The 15,229-nt window shown below is 29.1% G+C and overlaps 1 protein-coding gene across 1 annotated transcript; it reads right to left on the bottom strand.

The window, feature by feature from the left end:
• Window positions 1-277: 277 nt before the first annotated feature.
• Window positions 278-4,468, bottom strand: LOC137806512 (GDSL esterase/lipase At5g45960-like). Its single transcript, XM_068606686.1, has 5 exons — window positions 4,116-4,468; window positions 3,878-4,008; window positions 2,720-2,953; window positions 702-978; window positions 278-620 (listed from the first exon to the last, which is right to left on the bottom strand). The coding sequence occupies exons 1-5, from the start codon at window positions 4,357-4,359 to the stop codon at window positions 427-429; spliced, it is 1,080 nt and encodes a 359-aa protein (XP_068462787.1). The 5' UTR covers window positions 4,360-4,468; the 3' UTR covers window positions 278-426.
• Window positions 4,469-15,229: the final 10,761 nt, after the last annotated feature.

Raw genomic sequence — 15,229 nt, 5'->3', positions numbered from 1 at the left:
AGTTTTTTTTTATGTTCTAAATGACAATTTTTTTGAATTAAATAATCCTTTATTTTAGTAAGTAAATAACGTTAACTTAGCAATTTACTAAGAAATTTATTACGAATTTAAATTTAACTCAATCCTATAAAATTGGTTCATGAGACGAGGTTTACATCCAGTTATATATAATAAAATGTTTTAATATTTAGTTGATATGAAATCTTCAACCGAATCAAAATTAAAAGACAATTATTTCATTTGATGATAGAAAAATAAACCACTAAAACTAGTAGGAAGCAAGAAAAATAAGGGTGCTTTTATAAAAAAAAAAAGAGCTTTGTTATTTTTCTATTTTCCAACAACCCCTTCAAGCCTTTTTATTCTAAATTTCCAACTAAGCAAATTGAATGAACAAAAAAAACCTATAAAATATAAAAGTAAGTCCTAGGCGTTGATTAGGGCATCAATTTTGGGACGGGCTTCCATAAATAGGCGAAAGTATGCCCTCTCCGTGGGGTGTATTGAATCCCAGAACACAAACTTTGATGCATCAGAGCAAACCAATGAAAAGCCATTACACAGAAAGGTTGTTTCGATGAAACCACTTCCACAACAACCATGATCAACTTCATCAAAACCTACAACAAAACACATATAAGAAACTCAATTTCTCAAGCTTATCTAATTAGGTAATAATAATATGGTTAAATTTATCTAACCAAGTTTTTGATGCTCTTGGATCATGTTGTCCAAGGGTCCATATATGTCGAGGTAGGAGATTTTGGCACCGGGAGGAACATCGGAGAAGTTTAGTTGCAGTAAGAAGAGTTCATGTTGAAGCATCATGTTGTAATCTCTTGCAACAGCTGAATACATCTCTACACAGCCACGTTCCAGAAGCACGTTATGGGAGTTCAATGTGATCACGAGCGGCAAGCACCCCATTGGAGGAAGTCCAACCAAAGCTATTTTTCTTGCACCTTCTTTCCATAAATTCTAATCACATCAACTCAATTAATTAGTTAATTATTCTCAACATAACGCATTCTTTTCTTATCAGCTAAACTGTGATTTCACACTAAAACATGTTAAACTGAGGTCTCATCTTTCTTTCAAACCCTCCACCATTGAATCTAAATCGGTCAGAGTTGGTCGAGGAGATGAGGTCGAACTACTATGAGGAATTAGAGATTTGCAGTTGCAGATTTCTGAATTTGAATTGGAACAGGAATCTAAATGGAATTTTGAGATAGTTGGGGTAAAATAATATTCAGGGCAAGAAAATCATATTGAATAGAAATAACTTTAGACAAAATAATAATTAGTTATAAAGTAATTAAGTTAGAGACATTTTAGAAACTAAAATAATTTTTGGTTTTTAAATTAATTTATATTGTTGCTAACCGTTTTTAAATTGGTATCTAATTAAATATTAAAGTTTTAACTATCACTTATTTAGATTCTAAATTTGGTAGGAAAAATCTTGGTAGTTAGATACCAATTTAGAAACTATTAATAATAATATAAATTAATTTTTTTTTAAAAATAGTCTCTAAAATATCTCTAATTTAGTCAATATAATAACTAATTATTTTTTGTTTCTAAATTTAGTTTTTATTTAATAATTTTTTTTAGTAATTGTGTAGAGGAGGTGAAGTGATTCCATTTATGAATGGTTTGATTTTGGAGGTAAGTGAAGGAGAGGAATAATGTGGTTATAAAGATAAAAAATGAGAGAAAGGAGAGAGGAAGATCTTATATAGAACATAAACACTACAAGAAAATAAGAAAATAATCAATTCTAAAGATAAAAAATAATTAAATATTATTTAGAAAACAAAAAAATATTAATATATTTTATTATTAATAAATAGTTTATAAATTTGTATCTAAATTAATTATTTTAACTACCAACAACTAGTTAGCTACCAACTTTAGAATCTAATTAATTAGTTACCAATTTTAGAATCTAATTAGCTAATAGCTAAAATTTTAAAATATTAATTTAAAAAATATTTATTAGTAATATAAATTATTTTATATATCAATAATTTTCTTAATATCTAAAATAATATCTAATTTAATTAATAAATTAATTAATAAATCCTAAACTAATATATAAATACTTATTATTACAAATTATTATATCTTTTTACTTATGATAACACAGTCCTCATCATTAAATATCATTTTTATTGGTATTTTTTAATACAGATATTCATAATAGAAAAAAAAACACTGATGATTTTGTAATTGAAATGAAAAAAAGAGAGTTCTTGACCCAAACCAAATCCACGTTTTCTATTTTCACACCATATCTTTATAGTAGTATAACAAAAGGATTTGAGACTATATATATTTATTAAAAAAATCAATGATGTTAAAAGATAAGGCGATCTCCAATCATATTTGTGCTTTAAATAATGAAAAATGATATAACATTACAGAAAAGAGAAAAGCCAAAAAAAGAAAAAAAGTTTTTAGCAACTTTCATTAAATGCTGGATGCAGTTGTTGAAGTTTTTCTTTTCTATTATTGTTTTCCATAAAGGGGTTTAGTTGGGGAATTGGATAAATAGTATGGTCTCCCAACTAATAATAGACTAAAGCAAATTGAATGCCAGCAACTGCACATTTTTTTCACAATTATTTTATCCAAATTGAACTTTTTTTTATTTATACATGTTGGATTAATATATAAATGTTATGAAGGAAATGTGTGTGTATGAGATTGAAACCTGTATGAAATCTTTAACATGTTGAAGCAAGAAGCGTCCGTAGGTTAACGGAGTGTAGTAGTTTCTTCGAATTGGCACCGAAAAATAATTAATAACGTAGTCGTTTGTACCCGCGCTGATGAAAAAGAAAGCATTGTTGATATGGTTTTCGGTTTTTTGCTTTCCAAGCAGACCCTCTAACCGCTTTTTGTATTCTTTAAAATATTCCAACTGCTGTGCTACTGAAATTACATTCTGCCAAGACAAACAAACTACACAAAGTTAGTTCAGACTATCAGTTTCCACTGAAACAAGAATGTTTTCTGTGACAGAAATCTGTGAAAACATGTCTGTTCTATTCATCTCACATGGTACATGATACATTATATATATTCTTAAAAAAATATATAAAATATTTATTATTATTAAGAAATAAATTCTAAATCTAACACAATCTTAAAAATCGGTTTGAGTTTTATACTTTAAATTTTGCATCTATTTATACACATATTTTTATTTTTATTTTCAGTTGATGTGAAATCCCCAATACATTATCTCACATTAAGACTATATTTATTGATAGTTCGATAACAACTCGACATGAAATAATATGAAAAGTTCAACAAATTTTCTTATAAATTATAAATAGTTTTGGTTTTGATAACATATTAAGAAATGAATTTTATGTTTAACTCAATATTATAAAATAGAAACTAATTTGTAGAAAAAAAAATAATTAGTTGGTATAGTGACTAAATTAGAGATCATTTTAGAGACTAAAAAAAATTTGATTTCTAAATTAGTTTCTATTATTGTTAAATGATTTTTAAATTGGTGTCTAATTAACAACTAAGGTTTTTACTACCAATTATTTAGATTCTAAATTTCGTAGCAAAAACCTTAGTTGTTAATTAAACACAAATTTAAAAACCATTTAACGATCATATAAACTAATATAAAAACCAATTTTTTTTAAGTCTCTAAAATATCTTTAATTTAGTCATTATAACAACTAATTATGTTTGGTCTATAAAAATTGGTTTCTATTTCATGATTTTCTTATAATGAGATATCAGGATAACACGAAAAAATGGAGAAAAATGAAGGTAGAGAGAAAAAAAGAAGGTATACTCCCAAAAATGGAGAAAAATGAAGATAGAGAAAAAAAAGAAGGTATACTCCCAGAGTTGGAGTTAGTGGATCAAAGCCAGAACCAGCAGAGGCAAAACTGACACCCGTTACAATTTCTTTGTCGCTGAGATTCGGATCCAAATATGGTGGCAACAACTCTTTTAGGCCTAAATATGAAACTGCAACATGCATGAAGCAAAGAGAGATGAGTTTTAGCAAATGCATAAGTTAGATGAGAGTTAAAATACTTAGCATGCAAAGAAAGTGAAGAAAAAAGTTGGTATACCAATAAAATCAGTGCCAAGCTTCCCATTGGTGAACCTTCCAGTGGGTTTTTGGTTAACAAAATCTCTACCATATGGTGGAAAATTGCTTCTGAAAGGCGAGTTTATGAAGTTGTTGTTTCCCGGGTCTACTGTGGAGTCTCCAAACACGTACATGGCTGAGACCTGCTTCTTGGAAGCTTCAATTTTGAGCAGAAAACATGAGAAGAAAAGCAGGAAAAGCTTAGAGAGAAAGGAGGCTTGCATAGCTATGTTGATGAAGATGGAAGAGTTAACGTGGTTATGGTTATGAGCTCCCTCCACCTCAAACACCAAAATGAACTTTTCCAATATCTTCAATCAATATGGATGCATTGTATAATAATAATAATAATAATTATTATTATAAGATAATGTGCATTTTTTTATGACCAAAACAACCCTTTAAATTAAGGGATATTTCATAATTTGTCCATTCCTAAAATGTTTTTTGGTAAGCTATAGTTGAGGAAAGTGCACCCAACATTTCCAAGGGTTTCCCACCTTCTTCAACAACCTTTCATTTCTTATCAAGTGAGTGTTTCTTTTTTATTTCAGATATACATCATCATATTATTTTTTATTGTTACACAATTTCTTTTTTTAATTTTACAATCAAATAAATTTGAATGAATTTTAAAGATAATTATTTTTTATTTTTATCTTTTTTTTTTCTTAAAAAGCCTAAAATATGAAGACTATTATATGTTTTTAAAGAAATCATATCCTTGGGAACTAGAAAAGTTGGACCACTATGTGCAGTCTTCATTATTGTCCAAACTATAATTAACAAGCATATTAAAACTTTCACAAGAGTTTTATTTAGTTTTTCAGATTTTGGAACTGTTCTTTGCTAATGTGTGTTTGTCTAGTGATCTTAGGTTAGGTAGTGGGGGGTTTTGGTTGAGTTAAGATTTTATCACAGTTATGTTGGGTTATTAAAAAAATTATTAAATAGAAATTAATTTTAGAAATAAGAAATAATTAGTTAATATATTAACTAAATTAGATATTATTTTAGAGATTAAAAAAATTATTGGTATCTAAAATAATTTATATTATTAATAAATAATTTTTAATTTAATATCTAATTTTTTTATATAAAATTTTCATGTTAGATATCACTATGCAACTTAACATCTCAGTTAGGTTGATACCTCAAGTAACAACAATCATTTGTCATCACATGAAAAAAGTATTATTAAAAGAAAAAAAATAAAGAAAATACAAAAATATGGGGGGACTAGACCAAAACCCATATGTTAACAAAAATGATACATAGGTAGATTATACTTATTCAAAAAGAATTCTAATAACAGACTAGATGAAAATCTATTATACCAATGATATGATTCTTTATGAATAAATCCTAAATTAGCCAACTTATTATCACACGCATTCCCTTCACGAAAAATATGAGTAATTTTAAACCTGATTTTTCCACAGTAATTAAGACAAGTCTTCCATCGATTATGAAGTATCCAAGGAACAATTATTCTAGTAGTAAACGCTGCACAAACCAAGGCAGAATCACATTCTAGCCAAACATTAGTAAGTTCCATCTTTTGAGCTTCCTTCAAAGCATGTATAACTCCATAAAATTTAGCAACCAGAGCAGTCTGAATGTCAAGAAACGCAGAGAAAGCTCTAATAAACTCTCCCATACTCCCACGAAAAATACCTCCACAAGTGGCAAGACCTGGATACCCCATAACAACCCCATCAGTGTTAATTTTAACCCAACCTAGTGAAGGAAACTCCCATATAACAAGAAGAGGACGAAGAACTTTACCAGTACGAGTATTAATACCAAAAAACTTAATCACACTAAAATCCATCATATCATTCTTCATTGAAGCTTTAAACAACTTTCCCACTAGACAAGTTAAATCTTTAATAACTGAAATAGCCGTAGAAACCTCAATTTTATCCTGAAAACGAGCATAATTCCTTATACGCCATAGCATCCAAATAGAAAAGGTTATCACAACAAGCTTAATCAATTTAAGCAAAGGACTACCATCACTCTTAATAAAAGAAAGAAGATCATCCTTATTAGAGAAATGAGAAGTAGGAAAAATTTGGCGAACCCAACTCCAAATATACAAAGCATTAGGGAATTCAAAAAATAAATGTTGAATAGATCCCTCATTCTTTTCACAAAGCGTACACATAGAACAAATATGCAAACCTTTACTTTGAATATGTCGATCTGTAGGATGCCACCCATGAAAAACTTTCCAAAGGACAAGGGTTTTGGAAGGCGGGATATATGAAGACCAAATAAGTTTACCCCAACCACAGAGAACTCCTGATTCCAAGAAAAAAACCCTAGCCAATTTAAGAGTGAACTAACTAGACTCCTCTAAAGTCCAATTAGGAATATCCTATTCCACCCTAACCATGATATGACTAAAAAGATGAGACATTTGCTGTAAAGACAAAGGAATATTCCAATCACAACCTGTACAAAACTGAGAGACTGTATCCAGAATGTTAACACCTTCAAACAATCCGAAAATATGTGCTAAAAAAGTTGTAGAACACCACTTATCATTCCAGAAATTAATAAAAGAACCTGTACCAAGAGTCCAAGAAGTATAATCAAGTATAGTAGAATAAAACTACTTAATTCCAGGCCAAAGAGATGAAGAGCTATAAACCATTTTAAACTCGTATTTTAATTTAAGAACTCTGACTTTTAAGAGCAAAGACCAAGACCTGTTGCTATAAGCAAAGTTCTAAGCAAGCTTAAGAAAATATGCATTATTTTCAAGGTGAAGGTTAATAATCTTCAAACCTCCATTCTCAATGGGAGAACAAATCTTAGCCCAATTAACAGTAGTTATGCCTTTCTTCAAAATATCACCAGTCCATATAAAATTTCGACACCATTTGATGGAAGAGGCTCGCATGTGGGCTTGTGCTTGGGCCTCTTCCATCATCACTACTCAACTTGCTTAAGAAGATAAACAGGGCATTTATACAAATTAAAGCTATAGGCTAAAATTCCTGTAATCACCGTATTAACCAACTGAATCCGACCCATCATGCTAAGAGATTTACCTTTCCAAGATGCTACCTTCAATTTGACTTTATTCGCTAAAGGTTGTAGAAAGCGACTCTTTGGAGCACCAACAAAGATAGGCACTCCTAAATAATTAAAAGGCAAACAATCATGACTACAAGAAAAAAATACGTTAAATTTTGGTGACAAATCTTGTAGAATTGTCCATGGTGAAAAAACTACTCTTAGAATTATTAACATATTGACCCGAGAAATCACCATATGTTTTAAGAAAAGTACTCAAATTTCTAATAAACTTATTATCCGCCCTACAGAAAACAAAAATATCATTAGCGTATAAAACATGAGAGGGAGTAAGAAAACCTTGTGAACCAACCATATGTAGAATTTTTTTATCATTCACAAGCTCAGAAAGATCTCTATTGAGAACTTCCTCTGCAAGATAGAAAAATAAAGGAGACAAATGATCCCTTTGTCTAACCCCTCTACTACAAGGAAAAAACCTACCAGACTGCCATTTATTATAATAGAAAGCATAACAGACCGGAGAATATTATTAATTCAACTGACAAACGAGGGGTGGAAACCAAAGCGTGTCAAAACTAATAATAAAATCTTCCAACTCAAAGTATCAAAGGCTTTATGAATTCAACTTTGTAAGCCATATTGCCTCCTCGAACCTTTTTAGAGAGCATGTTAATAGCTTCTGAAGCAATACCAATACAATCCTGAATCTGTCTCCCATGCACAAACCCATACTGATTAGGAGAAATTATTCTGACAGCCACAAGGGTAAGCCGATCTGCCAAAATCATAGAAATAATCTTAAACTTGAAATTAGCAACTATAGGCCTGTAATCTTTAATGAATTCAGCACCTTGAATCTTAGGAATAAGAGATACCACATTACTGTTCATTCACGGGAGTACCCAGTTTAGATTAAAAAACTGTTGGACAGCATTGCAAACATCTATCCCAATAATATCCCAACAAGAATGATAACAAACACCACCAAAACCGTCAGAACCAATGTTTTAGCTAATTAGTTACGAATGTTTTAGTTACCAACTATAGTTTACATTCTAAAATATTGGTAGCGAATTAGATATCAATTTAAAAATTATTTATTAATAATAGAAACTACTTTAGATACCAATAATTTTTTTTACTTCAGAACAGAGCAAAGTCGATGATGGAGATACGAGAGCGAGCCTCAACCCACATCGAGGCAGAGGAGACAATCCAAAGCAAAAAGGAAGATGAGCAGTGAAATCAAGGAAAGTATAAAAACAACGAGTGAGATCATCCACCAAGAAACAATGAAACGTTTGATCGACGACCTAATCAAAGGTATATTCCATATGTGGCCAAAAAAGATAATGCAAGGAAAGTTCAGTCGGGGTATCATTCCCCTTGTTTGAAGTTCAACATGTCACACAAATCACTAATAACGAAAGAAGACGTAGTCGATAAATTTTGAGTGGAAGAATGTGGTATATGTCGTTTCAGCATCCCTAAACATCTGGTTTCGGAAAATGGAACTTCATTTTCAAGTCGGCAACTGGGGGAGCTATGTGGCGAGCTTGGAATTTGAAAAGTCTTTGCATAAGAACATCCACATATGAACAACAAAGCTGAATTAACAAACATGGTGTTGCTAAGAGGTTTAAGAAACTCTTGATGGAGGAGTAATATGGAGGATATTAAACGCAATCAATCTTAAGTTTTACTTTAGTTGTATTTTTCTATTTGCTTTATTGCTTTGACGAACAGTTTTACTATTTTCATGAACACTTGATGGCGACACTCTTTTTTCTCTAATAAGGATTTTTAACAAGGTCGTCTTTATTGGATAAATGGTGATTATTTGAAATATTCTTATATTACTTGGTTGACAAATTTTTTAACTTGGATCTACTTGTTCGAACGACTCGACTCGGATCTACTTATCTGAATGATTCGACTCGAATCTACTTATTTGAATAAAAACACAAATCTACTTCTTCTCTTAACTCATATCTACTTGTTTGAACGACTGAACTGTGATCTACTTGTCCGAACATAACTCATATCTACTTATCCGAACATAACTCAGATCTACTTGTTCAAATGACTCAACTCAAATCTACTTGTTCGAATGAAAATGTGGATCTACTTCTTCGTTTAACTCATATCTACTTGTCCAAACATCTCATCTCAAATCTACTTGTCTGAACATAAAACACAAATCTATTTCTCCATTCAAGTTGTATCTACTTGTCCCAACGACTCAACTCGAATCTACTTATCCGAACGTAAAACATAAATCTACTTCTTCGCCCAAAGTCGAATATACCTTTTGGAGCACCGACCAAATTCCACATAACCATTCAAAGAAGTTTGGAAATGTACTTGGACAAGGTTAGCATTTAAGGTAAAGATTTACTATATGTAAATATACTCTGTTCATCTTTCGTATTTTTTCTTAGTGAAAATATTTAGCTTTTAGGATAAACTTTCGGGTAATAAAATATTTGAGTTCCATTTTGTGCATTTTACTTAGTGAAAAAGTCCATTTTTTTGGGCTACACTTTCGAATGACGACAATAAAGTATATGGACAGACCAAAAATAAACTTTCATTTGCTTAGGCATAAAGAAATGTACCTAAGCTTAAAACAGATAAAGTAAGGACATCACAAATAATAAAGATGTTCACAAACCAAACACCGAAGATAAATCGAGGAGCCTATGCCAATTTTCCATCAACTACCACTTTGGATGGATTTACCTCAGATAAATCGATGGAAGGATGGATGATGGCAGTATGCTCCAAAGCCGCCTTCAATCCTACTCCATATTGAAGTTCTTCAGTTGGGCAATGTCATCCTCCAGCAGGTAGTGCATTTTGTTTTAAGCAGATATTTCAAAAGAAAGATGCCAAAAATTGAACTTTGTCTTTGAACAACCATCAGTGTTTGAGTTATCTATTGTCAAAATCTCCACCTCGATAGAAGAAGCATAAAGGACCAATGGGATCAGTGGACTCATCCTCGCATACAACCACTGATGAGGTTCTCATTAGTCTTACTAATAACATCAGATTCTCAGAAAGTTCTAACCTTTTCCCAAGACGTATAGGAAGAAGTTTCTTTGATTAAATCTCTATTGGCCCAAGGTTAAACGAAAGCGTAATCCATTCCAGAAAATGCAAAAGCGAACAAGTAACCAATGAACACAGTAAAATGCGAAAACAAACATATAACCAATGGACACAGTAAAACCACTCCCACAAATATGTTTAAACGAAGAAAGGAAGGTGAAGCGTAGCAGAAGACACAAAGGAATGTGGAAGATCTCCAATAACGAAAGAATACAAGAGGGTAAAAATAAGGGGAGAGTGCAAAACAAGGGATAAAGGGGTGGAGGTTAATTTTGAAAAAGAAATTGAAACGTTAACTTTCTACGATCCATTGGATGAGTGACACGTATGCATAGGTATTTATAACTGATAGACGTGTAAAAATCACTTCTAATGCAGGGGTCTTTTAAAAAAATACAAACAAGCCTCTTTGCCTCGCTCATTCGGCTCGAGGCTAGGAGATTATGTATGTTTGGGATATATGGGTTATATGAACAATATAATTTTGATAGAATATAAATTTGATTGGCTTTCTTTGGATTAGGGAGTGGAAAAGAGGGAGTGAATTTGTGATGGTTTGAAGGAAAAGTGTAAAGAAAATTAGGATGTTTGGATTAAGGTAAATAGAGTGAAAAGTATGGAGAAAGTTTAAAAAAGTTTGTGAATGATGTGATGAGGGTGATTGAAATTATATATATTTTAATTGATAAAAATAAGTTTACAAATTTATTCTTATATTTAAAAATGGTTAAAAATTAATTTGATATATTTATTTATAATTATAATTATTTATAATTTAAATATTTATAATTATAAATATTTGATAAAAATTTATTTTTATATTAAATAAAATTATTATTTTTATCTTTACTTTTTTTAATTAATATAATTATTATATAAATTTATTTTTTAATTATTAAAAATATATTTATTTTTATTATTATTTATATTTATAATTTATTATATATAATATGATTAATTATGTTTTTTATAATAATTATTTTTTTATAATGTTTATATTTTTTATATTTAAATGATAATTATATTTTAAATAATAATAATAATAATAATTTAAGTATAAAAGAAAAAGGGTAAAAAATTAAATTAATATATATAATATATAACTTTATTCGCATTGTTGCAAAGAAAGTTTTGCGTGAATTTTTTTTTTCATTCGCATGGCATTTTGTTTTTATTACATGATTTTCTTCGCTTTTCATTACGAACAGTAATTCTTCGCCTTTCTTCACGTGGAAATAAATAAATGCAGCCTTAAGGTAATGGGGTGAGTTGTTGTTGTGTTTTGACTCGGTATTATTCCAAAAAGGAGCAAACTTTTTACTCCTTGTTTATTCCCTGTTTATTTCCTAGAATTTTGCTAATATATTAGAGTTTCTTGATTTATTTGTTACATGGAAAACTAACGAAATATTAATTAGTGAATATATTTTATTAAGATGGTTTTTATTTCCGATGAGTTTTTAAATTGATGCATTTGTTATTATTCAAATATGTTGTGATATTATTCAGATAAAGGGGAAGAGATTAACCAAAAAATTCTATAAATAGAGGATGACCCTCAAATGGCAAGATAAGTTTTGTTCATGCAATACATACTACATTAATATATTTTAAGCTCTCATTGATTTGATCATTGGAGTATTATCAACAAGTGGAGCTTCATTCGTGTCATTGTGACTTCTAGACATCCAAAAAATGCAGTTACAAAGAGATTACCTAGAAGACCGCCTCCAAACTTCTGACCTTCAACTTGACAAGAACAATACTATTTTTAATATTATTAGTATTATTATTGTAATTATTTGTATCAATATTGTTATGACTGTTACTAATATTATTAATATTAATATTAATATCATTGTTATTAGTTTACTTATTATTAATATAATTATTAAGATTATTAATATTTTTATTAAAATTACTATTAATATAATTAATATTAATAATAATAATAATAATAATAATATATTAATAATAATCATAAGTATAATCATGATAAAAATAATAATATGATGAGATCCTGATGGTTCTTTAATGAATATTAGTGAAAAATTTAACTTTCCCCACCACCTAATTTAACTTTCCCCACCACCTATGAATTTTGAAGTGTATGTAATTTTTATTATTTATTATTTTTTTTTTATTTTTACGAATTTTTTCATAGATAAATTCAATTTTTTTTCGTGAGTTTTATTTAATATATTGTCGAAACAAGTTCTTCTATGAATATATTATTTCTTTCAATCACATCATTTTATTTTTACTTGCATAAAGAATAAATGCTAAGCAGGTTCCATAATGCTTAAAATCCAACTTAATTTACAATCTTTTTAACAAGAACCAAATGCCATTATATACCTTTTTTTTTATAGTTTATAAGATCAATAATTAACTCAAAAGGACTACCTCAACACAATTGTTATATTCATACTTCATACCTAAAACCAAACCAAACCAATAGATTAATTCATTCCAAGTTTTACCAAAATCTTAACTCAACTTTTCTACTTCAATCTCAATAACCATTTCTAAATTATCTACTTCCAAAAACTAATTTTGTTAACCTCTCAAGAGGAAGATAATAACATTTCAAGCAAAAACTACTTATTTAATCAAATACCAATTTCGACTTCATAATCAATAAATTCTAAAATTAAAACATCTTATTTTATAAAGAGTAAATTCTATCAGTTGAAAAAGTTATTTAAATTTGTTGATAACTATGAACCAAAATTTTAAAATGTAATGAACAATTTATCATTGCATTCAATGAGCGGTAGTATCTTTCGATGAAAACAAGCATTTTTTTCTTGACAATATTCATGAATGCATTAAATATTTTAAAGTAGTAACGTAATATTTATTAATTAGTTTATATAAATTTCTTATCTATTTTTCACATACATTAATTATTTCAATAAAAGTTAGTATCATAATTGATGTTTTAATTTCTTTAAATATAACATCTTTTTAGCAATTTTAATTCTTTAAATAATTTCAAATTATAATTCTCAACTTACATTAATGAAAACAATAAAAACTAGCACATACACTGACACAGATACTGATATGACACGACACAGATACATACACGACAAGACACGAAGATACATATAATATTTAAAATGTAGGATATGGAGACAAAAATCTATATATTATATAATTTTAAATTATATAAATTGAAAATAAATATTTATGTGCATTAAGTATGTTTCAGTTTTTTTAAAGCAGAAAGATGTTTTTCATGATTGGTTCAAAATGATTTGTTCCTTATTTTTATAATCATAATAAAAATTTATACAATAAATTTGAGTTTCTAAGAGAATTAATGTATTTCTCCTTTTTAGAATGGTGTTAGATCCCTGCTAGAATTGTCAAAAATCCAACAAATATTTTTTGAATTTGACACTTCACCGATACGTGTCTTATGAGTTTAGTACGAGTATTGGTGTCTGATACGTATGTTCGACACGAACACACCATTTAAGAAGAGTGTTAGAGCTTCATAGATAGCTAGACTTGGATGTATTAAGTTACCTTTGTTTGATATGTTCATTTTAGCGATAATGCAAACGAAAAAACATATAGAACTAGTCATAAAAGTGATTTCATAATTTTTAAATATTAAAATAAAAATATTTTATAAATAAAATATAAAAAATGTAACGCATAAAAAAAGAGAGTAAGTAACAGACCCCCCAAACCTTTCTCTCTCCATCTCTCTTCTCTCTTCAATTTCTCTCTCATACCTCATCTATTCCAAAATTTGATCACACCATGCTATAACTGAGGATTCAAGGTATATTTCTATCCGATCAGATTTTCAAACAAAGTAAGTTCAATTTTATTCTAAAGATCTTTTATTCTTTGTTTTTCTCTGTGATTTAGTCATCAATCTTAGTGGGGTCATTTGAGAAAAGTGTTTCTCTCAACTTGATTAAGCTCATACTAAAATTTGGTAATGTTTGGATAACTTGGTTTATGTCCCTAGATTTTAGAGTGGTTCCCCTACCTGAACAGAAATTCCCCCGGGATAAGAAATTACAGGAGGGAAGCTAATTTTAACTTTTAATAGTACCCTAGGTTAGAAAATCTGAATGTGGAGGGGATGTGATCCCAAGTTTAAATTTCTCTTGCAGGGATGTTATTTGATAAAATTGTTTGATTTTATGTTGTGTGAACATGTATAAATATTATATTTTGATATTTTTGAAGTTAAATATTGTTTTCTATGTTGGAAAGGTTCTTGAATGTTATGATTTTTTAAATGTTATTTGATGGAATGATATGTATTATATATGAATTATGAAAATTGTATGAAATTGATGTCACACATTTGGGATAATATATGAGTTATTGTTTGATGGTACATTAAGTACTAAAAGTCTATGTTTAAGAGAGAGATCATCTAGCTTTACTAATGATCTATGTCATATAGACTAAGATATCAGGTGGTGAGAAGCTGATGAGGGAGTTCATACACACTGGGTATCGTTGTAGACACTCGGTGTTGGATGTTTGAACTTACCCTGATCCTTGATGTATGGATTAGATGTTAGTCTTTGGTAGGGACATACTTAATGAGTCGTCTGGAATACGATGAATGTGTAGTCAATATGATTGAAATGAAATCAAAGTACTATGAATTGAAATGAAATCCAATGATTGTGATTGAGAAATTGATCCATGTAATTTGGTTTGCTCTTTTGATTGAATTGCGTATATTATAATTTTTTGTTTTCACTAGCTTACCCTTACTTTTCTTTTGTATTTGAATTGCGATAACTCTACTATATACACGAGCAGATGATCATACAAGTGCAGGAGAGCTTGAAAGGCTTTAGAGTTTTGTTTTGAGCTATAGAATTGTAAATATTAATATTTCTATAGGTCCTAATCATGTATTAGAAATGTTTTGAAAAACTACAA

Source organism: Phaseolus vulgaris, chromosome 3 (assembly GCF_000499845.2).
Source record: "Phaseolus vulgaris cultivar G19833 chromosome 3, P. vulgaris v2.0, whole genome shotgun sequence".
NCBI classification, from domain to species: Eukaryota; Viridiplantae; Streptophyta; class Magnoliopsida; order Fabales; family Fabaceae; genus Phaseolus; species Phaseolus vulgaris.
The sequence above is the reverse complement of the archived record's forward strand: the minus strand, read 5'-3'. Positions and strand labels throughout refer to the sequence as shown.

Coding starts and splice junctions, on each gene's coding strand:
- LOC137806512 (XM_068606686.1), bottom strand. CDS start 4,359: ATGCAAGCCTCCTTTCTCTCTAAGCTTTTCCTGCTTTTCTTCTCATGT. Junction 2,954..3,877: donor CACTAACTCCAACTCTGGGA/GTATACCTTCTT, acceptor TTGTCTTGGCAG/AATGTAATTTCAGTAGCACA. Junction 979..2,719: donor ATGTTAAAGATTTCATACAG/GTTTCAATCTCA, acceptor TGATGTGATTAG/AATTTATGGAAAGAAGGTGC.